Source organism: Mustela putorius, unplaced genomic scaffold (assembly GCF_011764305.1).
Source record: "Mustela putorius furo isolate JIRA1106 unplaced genomic scaffold, ASM1176430v1.1 tig00003834_pilon_pilon_pilon, whole genome shotgun sequence".
In the NCBI taxonomy this organism is placed as follows: domain Eukaryota; kingdom Metazoa; phylum Chordata; class Mammalia; order Carnivora; family Mustelidae; genus Mustela; species Mustela putorius.
The window spans coordinates 28,084,300-28,111,599 of NW_025421987.1; the positions used below are offsets into that span (position 1 = coordinate 28,084,300).

Below are 27,300 nucleotides of genomic sequence, written 5' to 3' on the forward strand. Positions count from 1 at the left end.
CTTATATTCTTGCTAGGATCTGAAATCCTGCCCTACACATTGCTTAAAGTAGCAATAATTGTATGTCCTCCTTGTAAATGTCAAGGAGTTAATGATTTTTTTTTGGCATCTTCCAGCACAATAGGTAATATCTAAGCAGTGACAAGTCGGGGTCATCATGAATATTTTCCAAGACCACTGACTCCAGACACCTTGACACCTAGATCCCTGGCTCCAGGCTGTAAGTGATTTATGGAGGACACCTGAGTATTTGCCCTAGTTTTTTTTTTTTTTTTTTTAAGATTTTATTTATTTATTTGACAGACAGAGATCACAAGTAGGCAGAGAGGCAGGCAGAGAGAGAGAGAGAGAGGGAAGCAGGCTTCCCGCGGAGCAGGGAGCCTGATGCGGGGCTCGATCCCAGGACCCTGAGATCATGACCCCAGCCGAAGGCAGCAGCCCAAACCACTGAGCCACCCAGGCGCCCCTTGCCCTTGTTTTGACCAGTTCCTAGATGCCTGACAGGACATGTATACCTCACCACCATCTTCAGTAAAAACCCAGACCCCAAGCAAAGACGAGATGCATTTTCCTTTTCCTTTCTGAGTCTCCCAGATGCTCCATCTGTATCTGCTCTCTCTATATCTTCAGTAAACTCTGCTTTCACTTCCTCTCAGCTCAATTTGATTTCTTTCCTGCATGAAGCCAAGGATCCTGTTGGCTGGTCCTGTGGGAACCCCTCTGGGTCCTTAGACCTGGCCAGTCTGCATCATTAAGAGCTTTGCCATTTTAAAACTTTGAAACTTCAAAGTTATTATTACATTTACTTTTTAAAAATATAAGCTTTTATCCTAATTAGAAGACCTGTGTTTTGTCAAGATACATTGCACTATCCACAAATGTTTTAGTTTCCCATCTCTTTGTGTTATCTAAACTTGTTATCTAAACTTTAAAACTTCGAAGTTATTATTACATTTACTTTTTAAAAATATAAGCTTTCATCCTAATTAGAAGACCTCCTGTGTTTTATCAAGATACATTGCACTATCCACAAATGTTTTAGTTTCCCATCTCTTTGTGTTATCTAAACTGAAACTGCTGTTAAAGGTTACCATCCACTATTAGAACAGTCTCCTTCCTGCCACTGTTCTACTCTTCAGTTCCTCCTTGTTATATGAGCCTTTTAACCTTTTTAAACACAAGTTTCATTCTGTCAACCCCTCATTCAAAAACACCAAGTGAAAAGTAGTGGAACGAAAGGTGAGAGGTAGGATGAGGACAGATAGATTATGCTAGCGCTCAAAAGTTGAATTACAAGAGAAAAGTATTTGAGGAAAAGATTAACATGATAAAAGGTGTTTTACTTATCTCTCTGCCTGTAGCCCTGGGCAGAGGCTTTAGAGCTGCAGGATACAAGTCAGGGCAATCCGCTGTTGCAGAGATCTGGTATGCCTTGCTGATAGAAAGGAAAAGTATTATGGAGCCTAGGCCTGACACCCCCCACCCCGCGCCCGCCCACCAAATGCTACTTTGTTGAGAGGTTCATAGTGTTGGTTAGTAGAATCCTATTGAACTTGCAAAGTTCAATATATATACACAAGATGAGACAGTTTAGTTACAGTGTAGCAATTTGATTTTAGATGTACATGCTGTATCTTAAGCACAAGAGTTTCTGAAGTGTGATTTTAAAGGGTTGCTCGTTCACTTAGGATGTGGGACTGTGCCCAGGAACATCTGGCCACTCTTTTATGGATCCACAGCTATACTTAGTTGATCCCATAAAGGGAATACTTCCCTCTGGATTCTAGGTCAGATTAACCAGACAAAATTCTGGTTCTGCTGTTGCTATAAACGTGCAGGAACCTGTGCTCCTTTTGGTGCCCTCTGAGCTTCCAGGATCCCTTGCCCAGGTCATTATCCTTTCTCCCTCCCTGAGCTAGAGACGCCCTTCAATCCTTACCAGGTATTCCAGCAAACAAAGTTGGAGGCGGTATTCAAACCTGCTTTGTTCTTACACCTGTGATATAAGATTGTGTTTCCTAAATAAGGGGTCTCTTGGTTAGATGAGAAAGATTTCTAGTCTTAATTACCTCTTCAGAACTAGGAAATTTGTCTTGAGAATAAAACTGGGAAATCGAGTGAGAAAAAGTTAAGTTGGGTGTGAGTCAGAGACAGACAAATACCAGATGATTTCACTTATAGGTGGAATTTAAGAAACCAAACAGATGAACATGGGGAAGGGAAAAAAGAGGGAGGCAAAATCGTAAGAGACTCTTAACTACAGAAAACAGGTTTGATGGAGGGGAGGTGGGCAAGGGAATGGGTTAAATAGGTGATGGGTAGTAAGGTGGGCACTTGTGATGAGCATTGGATGTTACATGTAAGTGATGAATCACTAAATTCTACACCTGAAACTCAGTTTTTTTAAAAATACATTTATTTATTTTTTAGAGTGACAGCAGGAGGGAGGAGCAGAGGGAAAGAGAATCTCCAACAGACTTCCCATTGAGCGTGGAGGCCAATGCAGGGTTGGATCCTGAGTCACCACAATCCCAAGATCATGACCTGAACCCAAATCAAGAGTCCCTCAGCAGACTGAGCCGCCCAGGCATCCCTATACCTGAAACTCATTTTGCCATATGTGTTAACTAATTGAAATTTAAATAAACACTTGAAATAAAAAAAAAAAAAGCGTTAAGGGTGGGTGTAGTCACAGAGATCAGAGGAGATCCCAGAAAGGAGGGAAAGTTCACAGGATCAAGAGCCTAGAAATCTAAAAGTGTTAGTGGATTTTACCAAACACAGATTGTCAGAGATTTGGTACACTGCTGTTTCAGAAAGAGGGGAGTTCAGAATAAAGGTTGCAAGAGGGAATGGAGGCATGTGTAATAGAGATTGGAAGTTCCCTTTGTACATTCTGTCCGGCTATTAGGTTAGTCTCTCATTTCCTATGAGAGCACCTTCATTACCACCTGACTCTACCTTGCAGCCCATGCTAATGTCTTTTCATCTACCTCTGAACTGTATAATAATCTGATACTGCATATCTCCCCATCTACTAAGCCCTAGCTCAGTTTCACATCCTCCTTCAAGTCTTCTTTGAAGATTGTTTACATTTCTTTCTCCATTCGCTAAGATCTTGTGTTAATAGTTAAAATCATACTAGTTAGCAGGTAATAGTTAAAGCAAAAGTGTGAGCCTACTCCCCTCGAGTTAGGCAGTGTAATTCTTGAGTTTGGAGAATATACTGTAAAATTCTTTCGTATATTCCCTGCAAAAGTTCCAGGTTCATACTTAATTAGATATACCCTCAGGTCTAAAGTTCTGTTAAGTATTCAAGAACCACTTAAAAATACTGCACAAAACCTTCTATCCGGGAATGCTTTAAATTTTCAAGTGAAATATATCCATTTTGACTATCTCAACAAGATTGCCCAAGTCATTCCTATAGCAGAGGAGAAAACTTTGAATTGATTCAGAATTGTCAAAAGGGGCAGCCGCCATAGAGGCTTGTAGCCGAGAGCGCTGAAATCCGATCTGCATTAAATAGCGACATTATAATAATCTCAAAGGTAAAAGTGTTAAATTTCACAAACGTCTAGAAAAGGGAGGGGAAAGATCATCTAACAATAGTTGGCTTATCTGTCAGATCAGGGTTCCTAAACACACTGCGGTTCAGATTCTAAACCTGAGTTTCACATCATTAGACGCCAGCAACCAATTGGGCCGTCTGGTTGCCGTGCATCCTGGGAGCTGTAGTTTCCGGCTCCCTCCTCCAGACTCCAAACTCCACCGAGCAGCTGGAGGACGGTTGCTTGGTATTATTAGCAAGCGGGAAGTATGGCGGTGGCGCGCGTCGACGCGGCTTTGCCTCCTGGAGAAGGTAAGGCGACACCCCCTCCCCTTGAATCCCAAAGTTTACACCATGGAACTAAATTAAATAGTTACCTGGTCGAGAGAAGAAGCCTGGGTTTGGGGGTGCAGTTCTGTACCAGTTCTTTAGACGCGGGGCTGTGGGCGTCGTGAAGCCGCGCTGCCCTCTGGGAGTTGGAGTTCCGGGGTGCTGCCTAGCTCTGCAGCTTTGAGGAGAGGGCCGAGCTGGGAACTACATCCCCAGGGTCCTTCGCGCGGCCGGGCGCTTTAGCTCCCGCGCTTCTGAGGCTGCCTGGATGGTGGGTTTCGGGCTGCGGTGACCTTTTTTGGATTTTTACTTTGAATTCAGGATGCCCAAGTAAAAATTCCCGGATCTCCATATGTCGCTTTACGCGTCTCCCTTATCCTCTGTCTTCTTATCCCGTTCAGGAAACCCTCTTTCAAACATAGCTCTTAGACCGACGTTAAATCCTTTTTTGGAAGTGTTCCTTGGCAGTGATAAAATTGAGGGTGACCGAGAGCCCACAGATATCCACACTTTGTTCTGCAGACCAGGTCCTGGGATCCGGTTTGGTCGCTCCCCAGCGGAGCGTGAGGTGTGGGTGCTTCTGTGGCCGGGAGTCGCCGGGCACGAGCGAGCTCCTTTGTTTTGGTTACAGCTCCGAGGCTCCGCAGCAGCCTTCTGTCTGGATCGGGGGCCGGGCTGAGGGTTAAGGCCTCTCTTAACAGTTTAGACCGGGGGTCATTATCTGGGGGCCGTGATTTCTTGTTGGGGGTGAAGAGCATCGATGGTTCTAAGAGGTCTGTCGACCCCGTGGAATTGTGTGCAAAAACTACATTTTCCTTGGACAGTACACAGCTTTCACCAAATTCTCAGGGTCTCCCCATGACCGTCCCCAAATGCTGGAATCCATTAGACAATGAAAACACGTTGAAACCTTTCAGGAGAGCAGTCTCGCACAATTATTTCCCACAGTAATCTTAATCTGTGTATAAATTTGAAATTGGCAGTTTCTGTGGCCCCACCCCTTTTTGATATCGGCTTCTCTTAAACTCCACCTCCTCAGCCCACCAAGGGAAACTGACTGACAATAATAGCAAGTAAACCTTTTTTTTTTTTTTAAGATTTTATTTATTTGACAGAGAGATCACAAGTAGGCAGAGAGGCAGGCAGAGAGAGGAGGAAGCAGGCTCCCCGCTGAGCAGAGAGCCCGAAGGGGAGGGGGGCCTCCATCCGGGACCCTGAGATCATGACCCAAGCTGAAGGCAGAGGCTTTAACCCACTGAGCCACTCAGGCGCCCGGAATAGCAGTAAACATTTACAGAGCACTTTTTTTTTTTTTTTTAAACATGATCTCATTCTTTCTGTAGAACAACATTATAAGACAGATACTATTATCACCCGCATCTTGTAGAGTGGAAAAGTGAGCCCCAAAGCGAACAATAACTTGCCCAGGATACCACAGCGCTTCATCGGGGAGCCAACGTCTGTGAAACTAAATTACTTAATTGATTGCTGTATGCCAGGAGCGGGGCTAAGTTTTATTCATGTGGTTTCTGTTTTCATCCCCACCTCAATTTAATTAATTAGGTGTATTGTTCCCATTTTGTAGATAAATTAACTATACATTGATTTTAAAAATAGTTTAGGCACTTTAGGATATACTAGTAGTTAGGTTGCAAGCAGGTTGATCTCTATCAAAGGATTAGTTCCATTTAAAAAAGACAAACGTTACATAGCCACAAAATATGGAATAGTTCTTATTTATTTGCTTATTTGTTTGTTTATTGAGAGAGAGAGTAGACACTTGTGCTGGCTATGGGGGGGGTGTTGGGGGAAGGGTTAGAGAGAAAGAGAGAGAATCTTAATGGTGGAGCTGACTGGGGGTTCCATCCCACCACCCTTAATTTATGATCTGAGCCAAAATCAAGATTTGGTGCTTGACCGACTGAACCCCCAGGCCCCAATAGTTAATATTTAAATGCGAAGAATTCCAGAGTAGTATTATATCATTAAAAACTTGAACAGAATATCACAAATTTCTGGGTATAATTTGATGTTTCTGAGGGAAAGTGAACATTTTCAATCTGTGGTCATTTAGAACTTGATTGCCTTAGTTTTTAAATCTTGATATTTATTATGTTCTAGTGTTTTCTAACTCTAAATTTAGAGATTTTATGAATATTATTCCATTCCTATGCTCAGCTATTGTGTTTTCTAACAATTTCTCTTCTATTTTCAAGGATCAGTGGTCAACTGGTCAGGACAGGGACTACAGAAATTAAGTCCAAACTTACCTTGTGAAGCTGATATTCATACTTTGATTCTGGATAAAAATCAGATTATTAAATTGGAAAATCTTGAGAAATGCCGACGATTAATACAGGTAGGTATTGCCATCTGAGGAAATAGTTACACGTGTTTATTATTCTACAAAACAACAAAATACCTAACAAAAAGTAACTCTGCAGTCCTAGAAAGCAGTAAATGTTACCATAAATTTTTACATGACAATTTTCCTTGAAGATGAACACATATGTGCCACATTTAAAATAGACTAGGAAAAGAAGTGTTAGAAAAACAAAACATTTTGTGTTGGCAAAACATTGTGTTGTTAGATAACCTTTTACATCATGGTGGAGGTGAAGAGTTCATTCATTCATTCTGTCAGCAAATGTCTATTGGGCTCCTCCCATATATTGGGCCCTACTCAAGTAGTTGCTCTGTTAAAAATGTTTTGAACAGTTGGAGAGGGTCTGATTGCTCAGCTTTATGTGTATTTTCCATTGCTTAGGAACAACTTAGAACACCAACAATAACAAATAGTTACACTATGGAGTATTTAGACAAAATATGTGAGAAGTTCAATATGAGTTTGTATATTTGGGAATGTTTGGTCATATAAACCAATCTTTTAAAAAAGTGAAAGTAATATGCATATTTTATTTCTAAGATAATGATATGTTTTTGTTCTACAGTTATCAGTGGCTAATAACCGGCTGGTGCGAATGATGGGTGTGGCCAAACTGACCCAACTCCGGGTGTTAAATTTGCCTCATAATAGCATTGGATACGTGGAAGGGCTGAAGGACCTAGTACATTTGGAATGGCTGAATTTGGCAGGAAATAATCTGAAGGTGAATTGTTTCTTTTTTTCATAGTTGCATTTTCTTTTTTTAATTTATAAAAATATTTACTGTAAAAATAAATATTCACTGTAAAAAAATTCAACCAGTATAGAAATAAATAGAATAAGAAGTGAAAGTATCTACTTCCATTTCCCAGGGATAATTTTAGTTAACATAAACTGAAAAAATAATTATTTTGAAACAAATATGCAGTATAATATCTTTTGTGCACAAAGAATCTATATTATACTTAGAAAAGTTGTCAAATAGTAGAATGAAATGTAGGGGTACTATAGCATGCTGAGTTAAGCTCTAAGTAAATGTTTAATGGTATAGTAGAGAACATACTGTCTTAACAGTCAAGAGATCTGGATTCTAACCCTGCTTCCATCACTTAGTAACTCCGTATTTTTGTGTAATAAATATCTCCATGTCTTATCTTTTGATATGTTAGATAAGGGGACTCAGTTAAATGATATTAATAGCTCACTTGTTAATATATGCTAGGTGCTGTTCTAGGCACTTTACACTAAATCATTCAGTGTCATGGCAGCCTATGAAGTAGATATAGTCGTTACGATTATTATGTAAATGCAGACTGAAATACTGAGAAGTAAAGTAACTTTCTTAAGGTCACATGGCCAGGAAGTTGCAGAGCCAGCATTTGAATCCGTGTAGTTTGACTTCCCTCTTACCTTGTAAACTCTATACTACACCAGCTGTCATGGGTTATCACTAAGGTTTTTTCAAGCTGTAAATATCTGGGATGATATGATCCTCTCCTCTCAGAGGGATAATGAAGGTAGAAGCTTGGTATATAACAACTTATCAAATTCTCTTATTACTACTTCTTCCTTTTGCTAAACTCTGCTCATATCCTTCCAATAATAAACAGAGGAGACAGGAGATTCAGCTATGAGGAACTAGGGAAGAATTTGATTTTTTGGTTTTGTGTTCATGAACTAGTGTGATGTTTTTCTTGTGATAGGCCATGGAGCAAATGAGTAGCTGCGCAGCTCTACAACACCTTGATTTATCAGACAATAACATACCCCAGATAGGTGATCTATCTAAATTGGTATCACTGAAGGTAAGTGTATCATTTCTGACATTTTCATATCATTTCTGACATTTTATCCTAAATACTAAAAGAAAGTGATCTGATTGGTCTAAAATTGGCCTACTCTGTATGAAGAACAGATTGTATACATTTTGATAAAATTTCTGTTAGAGCACTAGGAATTAACTATGCAATCCTTTATTTTTAGTTTCTTTAATTAATTAATTTATTTTTATAATTGATTTATTTTAACTAAAACTGGTTAATGTAGTTAAGGTTAATTCTTATTTGTCATCCTATGAACATAAAGAAATCCCCTTTATGGGGCGCCTGGGTGGCTCAGTGGGTTAAGCCGCTGCCTTCAGCTCAGGTCATGATCTCAGGGTCCTGGGATCGAGCCCCGCATCGGGCTCTCTGCTTAGTGGGGAGCCTGCTTCCCCATCGCTCTCTCTGCCTGCCTCTCTGCCTACCTGTGATCTGTCTGTCAAATAAATAAATAAAATCTTTAAAAAAAAAAAAAAAGAAATCCCCTTTATGCCTAATCAGCCAATACTAATAGCTTTAGCTATATAATATGTAACATTTTGGTAAGATTGGGAATAATCATTTGAGTCTGAATTTGAGTCTTTTTTTTGACACTTGAGAATCCTGTTTTTTGAGTAATAGGTATTACTACATTATTGAAAGTAACTTCAATTTAAAAAGTTAAAACTGTAGCATATAGTACTTTTTATGGAGAGGAATTTGTCATGTAGTCAAAATAAGTAACAGTTGCAATTACAGTTTCAATCACATACAGACTTCTTCCATATTTTTGGATCATTGGATATTATTAGCATCAGATAAACTCATTAAACCTTAGAAGCAGTATTATTAGAGCAACTTTGCCCACATTTTTAGCATAAATCATTTTTAGCAACAATTACTCTAAACAATCTGGTGTGTCCAGATACAGAAAATTTGGATGAACTAAGGATCTTTTTTTCTGGAATGATTATTTTATCAGAATCCTGGGTTTCAAAGCCTTCAGTTATTCTTCATTGTTGTTGACTTAATTTGACTCAGCTTCATCTGCAAGTAGCATATTGTTCCTTAAGTTTTTAGTTTTCAAGAGAATGCAGTTATAAATTACAAGTTGTGGGTACCTCTTTATCTTGGAAAATTTGCTTTATATCTTTATTTTTTTTAAGCTTTTATTTATTTGACAGAAAGAAAGAGAGCACAAATAGGGGAAGCAGCAGGCAGAGGGAGAGGGAGAAGCCCGCTTCCTGCTGAGCAGGGAGCCTGATGTGGGGCTTGATCCCAGGACCCTGGAATCATGACCTGAGCCAAAGGCAGATGCTTCATTGACTGAGCCACCTGGTACCCCTATATGTGATTGTTTTAATGAATGTTTTCTTTCACTTTCCTCACCCTTTATTTTGGTTGATTACTTTTTTTTTTTTAAGAGAAACAGCCTGTGAGGAAGAGGGGTAGAGGGAGAGAGAGAGAGAGACTCTTAAGCAGGCTCCACACCCAGTGCAGAGCCTGTCATGGGGCTTGATCTCGTGACCCTAAGTTCATGACCTGAGCCAAATCAAGAGTCAGACAGTTTACCATTTGAGCTACCCAAGTGCCCCTTGATTTTTTTTTTTAAGATTTTATTTTATTTTTTTAAAGATTTTATTTATTTATTTGACATACAGAGATTACAAGTAGGCAGAGAGAGAGGTGGAGGCAGGCTCCCTGCTGAGCAGAGAGCCTGATGCGGAGCTCGATCCCAGGACCCTGGGATCATGACCTGAGCTGAAGGCAGAGGCTTAACCCACTGAGCCACCCAGGTGCCCCTTAATATTTTATTTTTAAGTAATCTCCACCCAACATGGGGCTAGAATTCAGTCCTGAAATCAAGAGTCACATGTTGTACTGACTGAGTCAGCCAAGCACCCCTATTTTGACTTTTTTTTTTTTTTTTAATTTTAGTAATTTATTTGACAGAGACACAGCGAGAGAGGGAACATAAGCTGGGGGAGTGGGAGAGAGAGAAGCAGGCTTCTGCTGAGTAGGGAGGCGATGCAGGGCTCGATCCAGGACCCTGGGATCAGGTCCTGAGCCAAAGACAGACGCCCAATGACTGAGCCACCCAGGCACCTCTATTTTGACTTTTTTAAAAAAGATATTTATTTATTTGTCAGAGAGAGAGAGAACACAAGCAGGAGTAATAGCAGAGGGAGAGCGAGAACCAGGCTCCCTGCTGAGCAGAGAGTCCAATGTGGGACTCAATCCCGGGACCCTGGGATCATGACCTGAGCCCAAGCCAGACACTTAACCAACTGAGCCACCCAGGCAACTGCTATTTTGATGTTTTAAAAGGAAATGAACAGTATGTTGGAAATTGCCCAAGTTTTAATAATTTAAATCTCAAAAAATGCTTGTTACCACACCAAGCATGTGTTTTTGGACAAATCTTTAAACTTTCTTGAGCTTAGAATGTGGACATGAAAAGAGAGAGTTAGATCAGAATACCACCTAGGACCCTTGTAGCATTAATAGTCTTTGCTTGTAAGTGAAGAAAAGTATAATAAAATAGGTTCCTTTATTTTTATCTGCATCATTTAGTTATGTCAAAGTAGATAAACAGTAATCTTTTAATTTGTAATTCATCCTGTTTTTACTTTCAAGACCCTGCTTTTACATGGAAACATCATCACCTCTCTTAGAATGGCACCTGCTTATCTACCCAGAAGTCTTGCTATACTTTCCTTGGCAGAAAATGAAATTCGGGACTTAAATGAGGTAAAATTTGAGGGTATTCTGTGGGATCCAGGAAGCTGCAAAGTACGGAAGAAACTCAGGAGAAAGTTGTGAGCTCACTTGTAAACTCAGCATCTTGGAAGACAGTGCCAAAAAGATGAAACACTTGACTCAAAATGATTGTTATTTTTTCTTTTTACTTTTTCCTAATGTCAGTGGGTCATTAAGGCTCAATTTCCTTTGTAATGCTGCAGCTTTTACTCCATTTGGAACTGATTTGTGGTAGAGTTATATCTACATTAAAAGGATCAGAAAGGGATACTGTGCACCTTTCTCTGGCTGCTATTGTGTTTTCAAAATAGGATTTTTTTCTGTTAGGAAATAGTGCTGGGACTTTGTAAGGTATTTTGTGCTGCAACGACAGATGGCCATGTTGATGGAATTTTGGAAGTCGGTGGATAATGTTAAGAGTGTTATGTGTTGCCTTTCAGAACAAGAGGGAAATTGTTACATTTTCAAACTGCCAAAGATGTGTACTCAAAGCAAGCCCTGTGCTTCATACTAAATAGTCCATTTCATTCAACAAAGATATCCTTTATTCCAGATCTCTTTCTTGGCATCCTTAACTGAATTGGAACAGTTATCCATCATGAACAATCCTTGTGTGATGGCAACACCATCCATTCCAGGATTTGACTATCGGCCATACATTGTCAGCTGGTGCTTAAACCTCAGAGTCCTAGATGGATACGTGATTTCTCAGAAGGAAAGGTGAATATGACCTCTTTGATGTCACATTTATCATGGAAAAGAAAAGACCATTTCTAGCTTACTACAGATTACTAAACTATTTTTTAAAATGTGCATGTAGGGGGCACCTGGGTGGCTCTGTGGGTTAAAGCCTCTGTCTTCGGCTCAGGTCATGATCCCAGGGTCCTGGGATCAAGCCCCGCATCGGGCTCTCTGCTCAGCAGGGAGCCTGCTTCTTCCTTTATCTCTGCCTGCCTCTCTGCCTACTTGTGATCTTTCTCTGTCTGTCAAACAAATAAATAAAATCTTAAAAAAAAATGTGCATTTAGAAATTAAGATCGGGGCGCCTGGGTGGCTCAGTGGGTTAAGCTGCTGCCTTCGGCTCAGGTCATGATCTCAGGGTCCTGGGATCGAGTCCCGCATCGGGCTCTCTGCTCAGCAGGGAGCCTGCTTCCTCCTCTCTCTCTATCTGCCTCTCCATCTACTTGTGAGCTCTCTCTGTCAAATAAATAAAATCTTTAAAAAAAAAAAAAGAAATTAAGATCGTTAATGCAATCATATAGCAAACTATATGCTTGTCATTTAGGATTTTCTGTCCTTTCTAAGAAAGGAAAAGAAATACCAGTCTGAGAGGTTCGGTCCAGTGAGTTTAACTTAATGCCCAACATACAACAATTTGATTTCTGAGAGTTCTTTTGTTAATTGGTTGTTTCTGGGGCTTAGAGCATTTTCTACAGAAATTATATTATGCTGGAGTGGAGGGGGTGGGAGGGGTGGGGTGGCAGGGTGATGGACATTGGGGAGGGTATGTGCTATGGTAAGTGCTGTGAATTGTGTTTAAGACTGATGAATCACAGACCTGTACCCCGGAAACAAATAACATATTGTATGTTAATTAAAAAACTCATATTATGGATGCTGTCTAGGGTCTTAGATCAATCCCACAAAAGCTTCTAATCCATCTTATATATAAGGGCAGTATTAGTAATAGGACTTGGGGTGTCTCAGTTGTTAGCTGGTTAAGCATCTGACTCTTGGTTTTTGGATCAGGTCATGATCTCAGGGTTGTGGGTTCAGGCCCCGTGTTGGGTTCTGCACTGAGCATGGAGCCTGCTTGAGATTCTCTCCCTCTCCTTCTGCTCCTGCCCCCTGTTTGCATACATGCATGCGTGCCCTCTCTCTTTCTGTCAAACAATAAATAAAATATTTAGAGATGCCTGGGTGGCTCAGTCAGTTAATTGTCCCATTCTCGGTTTAGTAGCCTTGTGTGTATGTATCCTATAGGACATGTACAAGCATGTTCACAGTAGCCTTACTCGTAATAGCTGCAGACATTTTGGAGCTATTTGGTACATTTGGGAAACAATCCAAATGTCATTCTGTAGAAGAATGAGTAAATACTTATATTCAAACTAAGGAACCTAGATTGTTGTTGATGACATAGTAGAGAAAAATGCTGCTGCAGTTGATGTCTGAGACAACTGTAGTCTACACAGTGCTTCTATGTTTTTGTTTTTGTTTTAAAGATTTTATTTATTTATTTGATAGAGATCACAAGCTGGCAGAGAGGCAGGCAGAGAGAGAGGAGGAAACAGGCTCCCCGCTGAGCAGAGAGCCTGATGCACGACTTGATCACAGGACCCTGGGCTCATGACCTGAGCCGAAGGCAGAGGCTTTAACCCACTGAGCCACCCAGGCGCCCTCCAGAGTTGTTTTAAAACACAGAATCACTGGGGCGCCTGGGTGGCTCAGTGGGTTAAGCCGCTGCCTTCAGCTCAGGTCATGATCCCAAGGTCCTGGGATCGAGTCCCACATTGGGTTCTCTGCTCAGCGGGGCGCCTGCTTCCCTCTCTCTGTCTGCTTCTCTGCTTACTTGTGATCTCTGTCTGTCAAATAAATAAATAAATAAATAATCTGGGAAAAAATTAAATAAAACAACACTGGAAGTATTCTAAGGGGAGAGCTCTTGTTATTAAAATTCACCTCCTGAGCAGTGTTCAGAACATTTTCCCGGTCAACCTTGGAAATTCCTGAAGGATAGAAAGGAATTTCCAGTTTTTTGTTTTCTACCCAGCCTGTTGTTTGCAGGGAACATCCAGATTAAACATTTTCTTCATTATGACTAAGCCAGCCAGGCACCATGAAAAGTATCTTGGGTGCTTTGATGACTTCAGGTAGCCAGATTTTGAGTATGTGTGTCACTGGAAAGATAATTTGAGCACTCACCCTGTTGGTACTATGGCTGAGTGCTATCTCAGATAGAGGCATACCTGTGGAAAGACCACACCTTCTGTAGCACCTCAGTATTTGGAGTTCTTTCTGAATTTGTTTCCATCTCTATTTCCAGGACTTAGGCCCAAGTTCTCTATTGTTTAGTTGGAGATGAGAATTTAGGGAGCAGAACTTGGAAGATGTTTCTTTTATGAAAGGATTTAAAAATACATACAGAAGTGGAGAGAGTACCATAATGAACACCTAAATACCCACCATGCCACTTCAACAATTACCAACTTAGCCAGTCTTGTTTCATGGATCCCCACATTTTTGGTTGGCTTTATTTATTTATTTATTTATATGTATCTTTTAGATTTATTTATTTGAGAGAGAGTGCAAGAGAGAACACGAGTAGAGGGGAGAGGCAGAGTGAAAGGGAGAAGGACACCTGCTGAGCAAGGAACCCGACATGGGTCTCAGCCCTCTATCCGAGGACACTGAGATCATGACTTGAGCCAAAGGCAGTTCTTAACCAGCTGAACCACCCAGGTGGCCCTGTTGGAGTTTTTTTTGTTTTGTTTTTAAAGATTTTATTTATTTATTTGAGAGAGAGAGACAGTGAGAGAGAGCATGAGCGAGGAGAAGGTCAGAGGGAGAAGCAGACTCCCCATGGAGCTGGGAGCCCAATGCGGGACTCGATCCCGGGACTCCAGGATCATGACCTGAGCCGAAGGCAGTCATCCAACCAACTGAGCCAGCCAGGCGTCCCTTTGTTGGAGTATTTTTAAAGCAAATACCAGGTATCATTTCTTCTAATACTCCTTTTTTTTTTTTTTAAAGATTTTATTTATTTATTTGACAGAGAGAGATCACAAACAGGCAGAGAGGCAGGCAGAGAGAGAGGAGGAAGCAGGCTCCCTGCTGAGCAGAGAGCCCGATGCGGGGCTCGATCCCAGGACCCTGGGATCATGACCTGAGCCGAAGGCAGCGGCTTAACCCACTGAGCCACCCAGGCACCCCACTCCTTTTTTTTTTTTTTTTTTTTAAGATTTTATTTATTTATTTGACAGGAATCACAAGTAGGCAGAGAGGCAGGAAGAGAGAGAGGGGAAGCAGGCTTCCCCCTGAGCAGAGTCCTACTTGGGGCTCCATCCCAGGACCCTGAGATCGTGACCTGAGCCGAAGGCTGAGACTTATCCCCCTGAGCCACCCAGGCGCCCCATAATACTCTTTTTTTTTTAAATGAGAAAGCAGATTATTTTATTCTAGTTTTTAAAACTCAAACCTTTAAAAAAGATTTTATTTATTTTAGTGAGAGATAGTGAGTGTGGGCAGGGGGTGGCGCAGGAGTGGGAGAGAGTCTCAAACCTTAGAGCCTAATGTAGGGCCTGAACTGATGAACCTGAGATCATGACCTGCCCTAAAATCAAGTCAGATGCTTGACTGATTGAGCCACTCAGGTGCCATAAAAACAGATCGTTTTAAATTTTCTCTCCTAATAGTTGTTGCTTATGTATGTTATGTAAATTTTTCCTTCAATTTCAAGAGAAGAATCATATTCCAGTGGTTTGAAATTAATGTTAGAGCTGAATGAATTTTAATTTTTTCTTTGAATATCAATGATGTCTTAATGGGAAAGGAGATTGTTTCATCCTAGGAGACTATTTTATGGATTAATAAACTTGTGTAATGTTATGTTTATTGATGAATGATAAGCAAAACCAGAGAAACAGATGTTACAGTAGTTGATGCTCTGCAGATTGTGATTTTCCTCACACACTTAAAACTGAATATTCAAGTCAGAACTTTGTTTCTCTTCTTATTTTCACTTTTCTTTCCTTCGCAACTACAAATGATCTATAACTTGGAAATTTTGCTTGCTGGCTAACATTAAAGTTGGTGATTATCCTTTACTCGCATGGACCTTTTTTGGGAACATTTTCAACAAGCCATTTGCTTGGTAGGAGAACTTACAGAAATTTAGAGCAGATATACACATTCTGAGTGATTTTTTTTTTCTTTTTCTTTTTTTAAGAGAGCAACAAAGCCAGTGAGTGCAGGTAGAGGGAGGTGCACAGGGAGAGGGAGAGAGCAGGCTCCATGCCCAGTGCATAGCCTGACTCAGGGTTTGATCCCATGACCCTGAGTTGAAATCAAGGGTTGGATGCTTAACTGAGCCACCCAGGTGCCCTGATCTTTATTTAATACATAGACTCATTCGTGGAAGAAATACTTTGAATTACTTTTATTAGGTAGAATAAAATTTTTATCTTTAGACTAAGATTAGGATTCAGTGAGTTCAGTTAATCAGTTAGGCATACCTCATATCTCGTTGTTAGAAAACAGCTTTTCCTTTCTTGTAATAATGGCAAATCATAGAAAACTAATCTCATTTTATTTTATTTGCACCATGACTCTTTTGCATGATTTAGCCAGTTATCAAAGGCCAGTTTCATTTCAGTCTATAATAGAACGTGGGTGGCTTGACTGTTTGTATGATATGGATACCTTAATATCAAGGTCCAAGTAAATGGTTGTAGATTGAAAGTGATTTTGAGACTATTTAATGCCAAGTTAATGCTATAACAATAAACCATACCAAAATGATCCAACCTCAACTTTAGGTTGAGGGGTAGATTTAAGAATGGTGAAAGTGAATGGGTGCCTGGGTGGCTCAGTGGGTTAAGCCTCTGCCTTCAGCTCAGGTCATGATCTCAGGGTCTTGGGCTAGAGCCCCGCATCAGGCTCTCTGCTCAGCAGGGAGCCTGCTTCCTCACCTCCTGCCTCCTGCTCTGCTGACTTGTGATCTCTCTCTCTCTGTCAAATAAATAAATAAAATCCTTTAAAAATTTTTTTAAAAAATGATGAAATTGAAGCAATGGTATGTTAATTAAAAAAATTAAAATATATGTGTAAAAGTAAACAGTAGTATAATGACCTCCCATGAATCCATCATCCAACTTCAACAGTTGACAGCTCACGGCCAACCTTGTCGTCTGTACCTTTATCCATTCCCTGTTCTCCTATATTATTTTCAAGCAAATCTCAAAATACATGTAATTTCAACTGTGAATATTTCAGCATATATCTCTAAAAGATGAAGGCTCTGGGGGTGCCTGGGTGGCTCAGATGGTTAAGCTTCTGCTTTCGGCTCAAGTCATGATACCGGGGTCCCAGGATTGAGTCCTAGGGAGCATTGGGCTCCCTGCTCAGATGGGAGCCTGCTTCTCCCTCTCCCTCTGCTGCTCCCCCTGCATGTGTGCGCTCTCTCTCTCTTTGTCAAATAAATAAATAAAATATTGGGGCTCCTGGGTGGCTCAGTGGGTTAAAGCCTCTGCCTTTGGCTCAGGTCATGATCCCAGGGTCCTGGGATTGAGCCCTGCATTGGGCTGTCTGCTGTGCAGGGAGCCTGCTTCCCCCCTAAAAAAACAAAAAATCTAAAAATAAATAAATAGATAAATAAATAAATGAAGGATAAAGGCTCTTAATGAAATAACTACAATACTATTATCATATCTCAAAAATTTCACAATTCCTTAGTAACTTCAGGTATTATTAGTGCAGTGCTTATGTTTCTAAAAGTCCTCATAAATGCAGTTTTTAAATGGTTTTTTTGGAAACAGGATCCAAATAAGGCTCCCCATTGGATTTGGTTGATATTCTTTTAAATTTCTTGCTTTTTTAGTGACTTAAAACTTTAATTTGTTACTGAATGCTCCATGGGTTGGCCATGCATATTCGGTGGTTCTCATGTGCTTGTGGTACGATCACACAGAGCTTGGCTGGGTGTCCAAGATGATGCTTTTAAATCTCTGTTAATTTATAGGTTTCTTCTTTTTCATTTTCTTTGCTTTCTTTTCTCTTTTTTGGTTGTTGTTGAAAAAAATGAGATTATATGTCCTGTAGAGTTTCCCACTATACCTATTTTGCTGACTAAATCCCTGTGTCCCTTCTTATATTTCCTGTAGATTGGTAGGAGGATGTGGAGGTTTCATCAGATTTAGGCTTTTTAGTGGAGAGGACCACTTTTGGGTCCTGTCAAGACACACACACACACACACACACACACACAACACACAATGTTTGGTTGTCCTTCATGTTATTAGTAGCTATTAATGATCAATGCCTAAAACTATTAATTCATTCACTGAGAGCTTCAAAATGGTGAGATTTTATTTTTTAAATTTTTAAATTTTTTAACTTAATTTTATTTTTTCAGTGTTCCAAGAGAAATGGTGAGATTTTAATCCATTCATTTTATTAGCTGGAATACCTCTATTTGGTCCTTCCTGGTATATAGATTGTATAGGAAAGATAGAATTATTGATATTGAATTCTTTTTATTTAACCAGTTTTTAAAAGTAATGAGTTTGATGGTTCACTAGCGTCCTCTAGCTGTGACCAATTAGCTTTTTTTTTTTTTTTTACTGTCATTATGAATTAATGGATTTAAATGTAATTGATATATTTACGTACTTTAGTTTGATGGTGAATAGAGGGAATACTCATTGCTTCTTTGAAAATAATTTAAAGATATTTGGAGCTGTGAGTGCAACTCTAGGGAAGTGCCCCTAAGCGAGAACAGAGGTTTAAAACATTAGAAGAGCAAAGGGAATGAATCAGAAGGAAAGGTTAAGGAAAAAAATAAAACAAACTTAACTGAATTTTATTTATGAACATCATCCAGTGATGCTTTAAGTTAAGAAGGAAAATCATTGTTGCTTCAAAATGTATCTATGCTGGTTCATTGTTTGTTCCCCACCTCCAGTTTGAAAGCTGAATGGCTCTACAGTCAAGGCAAGGGGAGAGCATACCGGCCAGGCCAGCATATCCAGCTTGTGCAGTATCTGGCTACCATCTGTCCTCTAACTTCCACACTGGGTCTTCAAACTGCAGAGGATGCCAAACTAGAGAAGATTCTGAGCAAACAGAGGTAAGCCCCTTTATTTGTAGCACCTGATAATTCACAAGTGGAAATATCTCTCAGTCTTTCCTGCATGGTTAGTAGGACTGGGGCAAGTGCTGTGACCCACATTTCTGGGCACTCAGGCCCCTTGTCACTGCAGCAGTCCTGCAGGGGAACTAAACTGTGCAGTGCTGTCCAGCCTGCTCTACAGCAGGTGCATTGTTAGTCATTTCCTGAGTGGGGAGAGCCGAGCAGTGTGGAGACTGGGGTTTTTTAAAAATATATTTGTCCTTTAACGTAGGTGTTTCATATGGGTTCTTTAATAGTAACATTAAGAAGTGAAGCTAGAAGTGTGAACTAGTCACTTTATCAGAGAGCCTGCCTTTGAGTGTTTGTGCATGTGTGTGCCTATGAGGCTGTCTATGTGATTGTGATTTAACCTTTCTATCCAGTGCTTTCAAACTTGACTTTGTAATTTGGTGGTGATAAAAGATACCTACTTTGAAAACTTAAATCTCTACCGCTTTGACAGGATTATGTAAGAAGCAGGAAAACTTTCTTTTTGTGGTTTGTGTTAAGTCACATCAGATGTTACTAATTTTTAGGTTTCACCAGAGACAATTGATGAACCAAAGCCAAAGTGAAGAGCTAGCCTCTCTTGCTCCTGTTGATACAAAAGCACCCCTTGTACCTGAGCATTCAAGCCCTGTTCAAGATGGCCAGATAGTCGAGGAAAGCGGTATGAAATTGATCGATCTGTGGTCCTTTTTCTCCAAGTTGTTCCATCTGTTCAGTACCATAAAAGGGAAATAAATACACATTTTCATAATTTTTTGTTTACTTAAGTGAACATTTAGGTCTTATATTTTATGTATGTATCTATACAGACACACATGTAAAATTACTATATTTTAAAGTGTTAATTTTTATTAGTTTTGTCACAATAATAATTTTTTTTGAGATTAAAAAAAAAATTTAATATATAATGTATATTATCCCCAGGGGTACAGGTCTGTGAATCGCTGGGTTTACATACTTCATAGCACATACCTTCCCCAATGCCCATAACTCTACCACTCTCTCCTTCCCATCCCCCCACCCCCGCAACCCTCAGTTTGTTTTGTGAGATTAAGATTCTCTTATGGTTTGTCTCCCTCCTGATCCCATCTTGTTTCATTTATTCTTTTCCTACCTCCCAGACTCCCCACATTGTCTCTTCCTCATATCAGGGAGATCATATGATAATTGTTTTTCTCTGATTGACTTATTTCACTAAGCATAATACCCTGTAGTTCCATTCACATCATCACAAATGGCAAGATTTCATTTCTTTTGATGGCTTCATAGTATTCCATTGTATATATATTACCACATCTTCTTTATCCATTCATCTGTTGATGGACATCTAGGTTCTTTCCATAGTTTGGCTATTGCGGACATTGTTGCTATAAACATTGGGGTGCATGTGCCCCTTCGGATCACTACATTTGCATCTTTAGAGTAAATACTTAGTAGTGCAATTGCTGGGTCCTAGGGTAGCTCCATTCTCAACTTTTTGAGGAACCACCATGCTGTTTTCCAGAGTGGCTGCACCAGCTTGCATTCCCACCAACAGTGTAGGAGGGTTCCCCTTTCTCTGCATCCTCGCCAGCATCTGTCATTTCCTGACTTGTTAATTTAGCCATTCTAACGGGTGTGAGGTAGTATCTTATTGTGGTTTTGATTTGTATTTCCCTGATGCCGAGTGATGTGGAGCACTTTTTCATGTGTCTTGGCCATTTGGATGTCTTCTTTGCAGAAATGTCTGTTCATGTCCTCTGCCCATTTCTTGATTGGATTATTTGTTCTTTGGGTGTTGAGTTTGATAAACTCTTTATAGATTTTTGGATACTAGCCCTTTATCTGATATGTCATTTGCAAGTATCTTCTCCCATTCTGTCATCTGTCTTTTGCTTTTGTTAACTGTTTTCCTTTGCAGGGCAAAAGCTTCTGATCTTGACAAAGTCCCAATAGTTCATTTTTGCCCTTGCTTCCCTTGCCTTTGGCGATGTTCCTAGAAAGAAGTTACTGCAGCTGAGTTCCAAGAGGCTGCTGCCTGTGTTCTCCTCAAGGATTTTGATGGATTCCTTTCTCATGTTAAGGTCCTTCATCCATTTTGAGTCTATTTTCGTGTGTGGTGTAAGGAAATGGTCCAGTTTCATTTTTCTGCTTGTGGCTGTCCAATTTTGCGAACATCATTTGTTGAAGAGACTGTCTTTTTTCCATTGGACATTCTTTCCTGCTTTGTCAAAGATTAGTTGACCATAGAGGTGAGGGTCTATTTCTAGGCTCTCTGTTCTGTTCCATCGATCTATGTGTCTGTTTTTGTGCCAGTACCATAGTGTCTTGATGATGACTCCTTTGTAAGAGAGCTTGAAGTCTGGAATTGTGTTGCCCCCAACTTTGGCTTTCTTTTTCAATATTCCTCTAGTTATTTGAGGTCTTTTCTGGTTCCATACAAATTTTAGGAAATTTGTTCCATTTCTTGGAAAAAAATGGATGGGATTTTGATAGGGATTGCATTAAATGCGTAGATTGCTTTAGGTAGCATAGACCTTTTCACAATATTTGTTCTTCCAATCCAGGAGCATGGAACATTTTTCCGTTTCTTTGTGTCTTCCTCAATTTCTTTCATGAGTACTTTATAGTTTTCTGAGTACAGATTCTTTGCCTCTTTGGTTAGGTTTATTCTTACGTATATTATGGTTTTAGGTGTACTTGTCAATGGGATTGACTCCTTAATTTCCTTTTCTTCTGTCTTGTTGGGGTGAAGAAATGCAACTGAGTTCTGTGCATTGATTTTATATCCTGACACTTTACTGAATTCCTGTACAAGTTCTAGCAGATTTAGAGTGGAGTCTTTTTGGTTTTCCACATAGAGTATCATATCATCTGCAGAGCGTGATAGTTTGACTTCTTTGCTGATTTGGATGCCTTTTATTTCTTTTTGTTGTCTGATTGCTGAGGCTAGGACTTCTAGTACTATGTTGAATAGCAGTGGTGATAATGGACATCCCTGCTGTGTTCCTGACCTTAGCGGAAAAGCTCTCAGTTTTTCTCCATTGAGAATTATATTCATGGTGGGTTTTTCGTAGATGGCTTTGATGATATTGAGGTATGTACCCTCTATCCCTACACTTTGAAGAGTTTTGATCAGGAAAGGATGGCTGTACTTTGTCAAATGCCTTTTCAAGAAAATCACACTGGGAAGACGAGGTAAAGGAAAGAAAATGGGGAGGAGCATCCAGGAGCCGCCAGTACTGCCTCAGGATGGAGGGCCACTCCTCAGGGGATCACCCACGCTCACCCACAGCCCAGGACCAAAGCATTCCATAGGCCTGACCTGCCCCCAACCCCCAATAATAATTATTTTTTTAAGTTTTTAATTTTAATTCCAATATAGTTAATATACAGAGTTATATTAGTTTCAGATGTACAATACAGTGATTAAACAATTCCATGCATTGCTCAATGTCCATCTTGGTAAGTGCCCTTCTTAATTCCATCACCTATTTCACTCATCCCTCCATCTACCTCTCCTATGGTAACCTTCAGTTTGTTTTCTGTGGCTCAGTCTGTTTCTTGGTTTTTCTCTTTCTCTTTTTTCCTTTGCTCATCTGTTTTTTTTTATTAAATTCCACCTATGAGTGGTATATGGTATTTGTCTTTCTCTGACTAACTTATTTCACTAGCAGTGTACTCTCTAGATCCATCCGTGTTGTTGCAGATGGCAAAATTTCATTCCTTATAATGGTTGAATATTAATCCATTGTGTGTGTGTATATAAATATTTCACATCTTCTTTATCCATTTTTCTATTGATGGACACTTGGGCTGCTTCCATAATTTGGCAATTGTAAATAATGCTGCAGTAAACAGAGGGGTGCATGTATCCTTTTGAATTAGTGTTTTTGTATTTTTTTGGTAAATATCTAGTAGTGCGATTACTGGATCATAGGGTAGTTCTGTTTTTAACTTTTTGAGAAACCTCCATCCTGTATTCCACAGTGGCTGCACCAGTTTGCATCCCTGCCAACGGTGCACAGGGGTTCCTTTTTCACTACATCCTTGCCATCAGTTGTTATTTCTTGTGTTTCTGATTTTAGCCATTCTGACAGTTGGGAGGTGATATCTCATTGTAGTTTTGATTTGCATTTGAAAGATGTTGAGCATCTTTCCATGCATCTGTTGGCCATCTGTGTTGTCTTCTTTGGAGAAATGTCTGTTCATGTCTTCTGATTTTTTTTTTATTTTTATTTTTTTTATTTGACAGACAGATCACAAGTAAGCAGAGAGGCAGGCAGAGAGAGAGGGGAGAAAGCAGGCGCCCTGCCGAGCAGAGAGCCCAATGTGGGGCTCGATCCCAGGACCCTGGGATCATGACCCGAGCCAATGGCAGAGGCTTTAACCCACTGTCTTCTGATTTTTGATCGGATTATTTGTTTTTTGGGTGTTGAGTTATATCAATTCTTTAAATGTTTGGATACTAACCCTTTATTAGATATGTCATTTGCGAGTATCTTCTCCTATGCCTTTCCATTTTGTTGATTGTTTCCTTCACTGTGCTTTATTTCTAATGTTTAAAAAATATTCAGAGAGTTGCTGCCTTTTTTTATTGACTTGATACTTTGAAATTCTAATGATTATTGCAAGAATTTGTTTTCTTAAAAGTCTTTGGTTTGGAGGTGCCTGGGTGGCTCAGTGGGTTAAGCCTCTGCCTTTGGCTCAGGTCTTGGTCTTAGGGTCCTGGGATTGAGCCCCGCATCGGGCTCCCGGAGCCTGCTTCCCCTCTCTCTTTGCCTGCCTCTCTGCCTACTTGTGATCTCTCTCTCACTCTGTCAAATAAATAAGTAAAGATCTTTAAAAAAGAAAAAAAAAAAGAATTGATATAATTAAAAACAAAAGTCTTTTATTGATGTTTTAGGCATATTGGAGGAAATCCCCAAAGCATTTTATCATATTGTACTATATTTCAGGGGTTAGATTTCATTACAAAGATACAACTAAAAATCTTTTTAAATATTTAGTGGTTTCAATGATACTTTGTTGATTCTTCTAGAACCCGTCATCCAAGTCAATTCTTGGGTTGGGATTAAGAGTAACGATGATCAATTATATGCTGTTAAGAATAACTTTCCAACCTCTGTACACACTACAAGATATTCTCGAAATGATCTGCACTTGGAAGACATACAGACAGATGAGGACAAGTTAAACTGTAGTCTTCTCTCTTCAGAGTCCACTTTTATGCCAGTTGCTTCAGGACTCTCTCCAGTATCACCTACAGTTGAGCTGAGGCTACAGGGCATTAACTTGGGCCTAGAAGATGATGGTATTGCAGAGGAATCTGTGAAAGGGCTGGAAAACCAGGACTTTAATAAGGAAGAGGAAAAGGCGTTTTGGACTACAAATGAGAATTCTGTTCAAATGAAGGAAAGTGTCATCCCTACAGAGGTAAATGAGAAAGATGGGCTCTTACCATGTCTGGAGCCAACAGTAACTAGTGCTGTCTTGAAGGATGACGCCCATGGTCTTACATCTTTTCCTGAGTCAGTTGGACACAGTGTTTTCCATACACAGCCAGGCAGCGGAGAATCTGTAGCTTCAGAGAAACTTCCCTGTGGGGTTTTAACCCAGAGATCTGTTGCTTTGGGACAAGATAAAGTTGCCCTTCAGAAATTAAATGAAGCAGCCACGAAACTTCAGGCCTATTGGCGGGGCTTTTATGTCAGGAACTACAACCCCCAAGCTAAAGATGTGCGTCATGAAATTCGGCTGCGCAGAATGCAGGAACACATTGTTTGCTTAACTGATGAAATAAGGAGGTAAGTCAAAAGTTCTTGTTTAGGTGCTGTATTGTTGATTTGGGAGTGTCAGAGTCTTAGAGTTGATTCAGAACACTGAGCCATTGCTGTCATGGTCAGGACACTTCATACCCTGTTGCCGTTCTTGGTTTCCTTGTCTCCTATAACATACTGAAAGCATCTTGAGGACAGGAACTGCCGTATGTATCTCCATTGTTAGCATGGCTGTTGGTACATTGATGCAGTGTAGCAATAAATGTTGAACAATGGCTTGTCTTATAGGTATTTATAAACCTAAACATAGAGAGGTACAGAAAATGAAGAAAAATGGAATAAGCATAAGAATGAGAAGATGAGAAAGTCTACATGGAGCCCAGTAGATGATACAGAATTAAAGAAAGGAGTGGGGACTTAAAAGGGACTAAAAGTCTGGGACAATGGTAGGAATTATTCCTCACTTCTGTGGCTGACATTACTGACTGCCAACCAGGAAAATTAGGAGTTCATATATTTATTTTGAGTATTAGTTTTGCAGCAAGCAATATTTATTAATATTATCAAGTGGAAGGGGAGGAAGCAGTAAAAGAGACTGGGAAGGGGCAGCCAGTGTTCTAGGAAGACAGGGTGTGCGTCACAACTTTGATAGGGAAATGTTTTAGCAGAGAAGAGAGGTACCATAGGGAGAACAGAGGATTATATGTTTAATTTAGAAGCTGGAGGCTATTAGTGACTATACTGGGGGACCCTGGGACTATTCTCAGGTTTGATGATTTGCTAAATGGACTCACAAAACTTGGGGAAGCTATTCTGTTAATGACTATGGTGTGTTCAAATGAAAGGATACAGATTAAAGTCAGCAAAGAAAAAAGGTGCATAGGACAGAGTCTAGGAGAGCAGGTACAAGCTTCTTGTCTTCTTCTAGTGGAGTTGTATAGATAGGGCTGAGTCTCTTGGCATTGATGTGTGACAACACATACAAAATATTGCCAAGCAGGGAAACTCACTGAAGCCCTGACTACAGGGTTTTTATTGGGTGTCAGTCTTGTAGGCATTGAGTGCCTATGTGACTAACCTTAACTACTTACACCTTAGCTCCTACCCAAGGTCAGACTGATACCATGTCTCTATCAGGACTGTAGGTGAACAAAACAGATAATCATTCACCTGAAAGCACACTGTTAGCATAACTATCTGGTTTGGCCCCAAACCCCATATATATACAGATACTCTTATCAAGCAGGATATTCCAAGGACTTGGACATTATCTCCCCACCAGTCCTTTCTTTGGAATGTGGGGTTAGAACACCCCAAGTCTGCTGAGTTAACCCTTTCTTGCCTAGTGAATTTCCTAAAAGCAGCTTCAGTATGTAGTGGAATCAGGCAGTTTGGAACGGGTTGAATTGTGAATGAGAGGTAAAGAGTGAGTGTAGCCAGTTCCTTTATGGGGGATCCCATTTGAGGTATGTTGCTGGAATAGAATCTGGAGTTAAGGAAAATTCTTCTTTAAAGATGGGAGATATAGAGCATGTTTATGTGTTGATAGAATGATTTTAAAAAGAGGGGAAATCTGAAAGAAAGGAGAAATGCAAGGTTGAAGTTCTTAAGAAGGTGAAAGAAGGGATCCAGAGCACAAGGAGAGGGAGTGGCCTGAGGTAGGAGCAGGAGCAGAAGCAGGTAAGATAGTAGGTTTGATGGGATGGGAGGGAAGCAGAAGTTCTTTTTTTTTAAGATAGCGCTTTTTAAAAATTTAATTTCAGTGTAGCAGAATTCATTGTCTGTGCACCACACCCAGTGCTCCATGCAATATGTGCCCTCCATAATACCCCCAACCTCCTACCCCCCACCTCTTCTTAACCCTCAGGTTGTTTTTCAGAGTCCATAGTCTCTCATGGTTCATCTCCCCCTCCAATTTCCCTCAATTCCCTTCTCCTCTCCATCTCCCCATGTCCTCAATGTTATTTCTTATGCTCCACAAATAAGTGAAACCATATAATAATTGATCTCTCTGCTTGACTTATTTCACTCAGCATAATCTCTTCCAGTCCTGTCCATGTTGATGCAAAAGTTGGGTATTCATCCTTTCTGATGGAGGCATAATACTCCATAGTGTATATGGACCACATCTTCCTTATCCATTCGTCCGTTGAAGGGCATCTTGGTTCTTTCCACAGTTTGGCGACCATGGCCATTGCTGCTATGAACATTGGGGTACTTCTTTTCACTACATCTGTATCTTTGGGGTAAATACCCAGTAATGGGAAGCAGAAGTTCTGTTTTATGAATGCTTCTCTTTTTTCAGTGATACAGAAGACATGGTCAACATTTGAAAATAAGAGGGTTGAGGTTGTAGAAGGTTTAAGAAAAGAGATGTGAAGTGTGAGGTATTCATCTTAAAAGTGAACTTAAGGGAAAATGGAGGATTATTACTGTGAGGAAAAACTTAAAATGCAAAACAATAGGTGAGGCTGTATGAGTTTCATTAACAATTTTCAGGTGTTCTAGGGGCGCCTGGGTGGCTCAGTGGGTTAAGCCGCTGCCTTCGGCTCAGGTCATGATCTCAGAGTCCTGGGATCGAGTCCCGCATCGGGCTCTCTGCTCAGCGGAGAGCCTGCTTCCCTCTCTCTCTCTCTCTGGCTGCCTCTCCATCTACTTGTGATTTCTCTCTGTCAAATTAATAAATAAAATCTTTAAAAAAAAAACAACAACAATTTTCAGGTGTTCTATTCTGACTTAGGCATGGTCTGCCAGGAATGTTTTTTTCCCAGGTGAATATAGTAGAAGAGAGAGGGAAGGGCAAAGGAGCCCGAAGATAT

At 40.2% G+C, this 27,300-nt stretch overlaps 1 protein-coding gene across 2 annotated transcripts in view; it reads left to right on the top strand.

The window, feature by feature from the left end:
- Nucleotides 1–3,485: 3,485 nt before the first annotated feature.
- Nucleotides 3,486–27,300, top strand: part of CEP97 (centrosomal protein 97) — a 31,387-nt gene continuing 7,572 nt past the window's right edge. Inside the window, exons 1-9 of one of the 2 annotated variants that reach the window (XM_004771979.3) lie at nucleotides 3,486–3,862; nucleotides 6,097–6,239; nucleotides 6,832–6,990; nucleotides 7,970–8,071; nucleotides 10,703–10,816; nucleotides 11,379–11,545; nucleotides 18,507–18,671; nucleotides 19,250–19,383; nucleotides 23,920–24,508. In XM_004771979.3, the coding sequence (XP_004772036.1) occupies nucleotides 3,820–3,862; nucleotides 6,097–6,239; nucleotides 6,832–6,990; nucleotides 7,970–8,071; nucleotides 10,703–10,816; nucleotides 11,379–11,545; nucleotides 18,507–18,671; nucleotides 19,250–19,383; nucleotides 23,920–24,508 (1,616 nt within the window). In that variant the 5' untranslated portion in view covers nucleotides 3,486–3,819. Of the gene's footprint in view, nucleotides 3,863–6,096; nucleotides 6,240–6,831; nucleotides 6,991–7,969; nucleotides 8,072–10,702; nucleotides 10,817–11,378; nucleotides 11,546–18,506; nucleotides 18,672–19,249; nucleotides 19,384–23,742; nucleotides 24,509–27,300 lie in introns of both variants that reach the window. The other variant, XM_004771978.3, reaches the window with a different exon arrangement.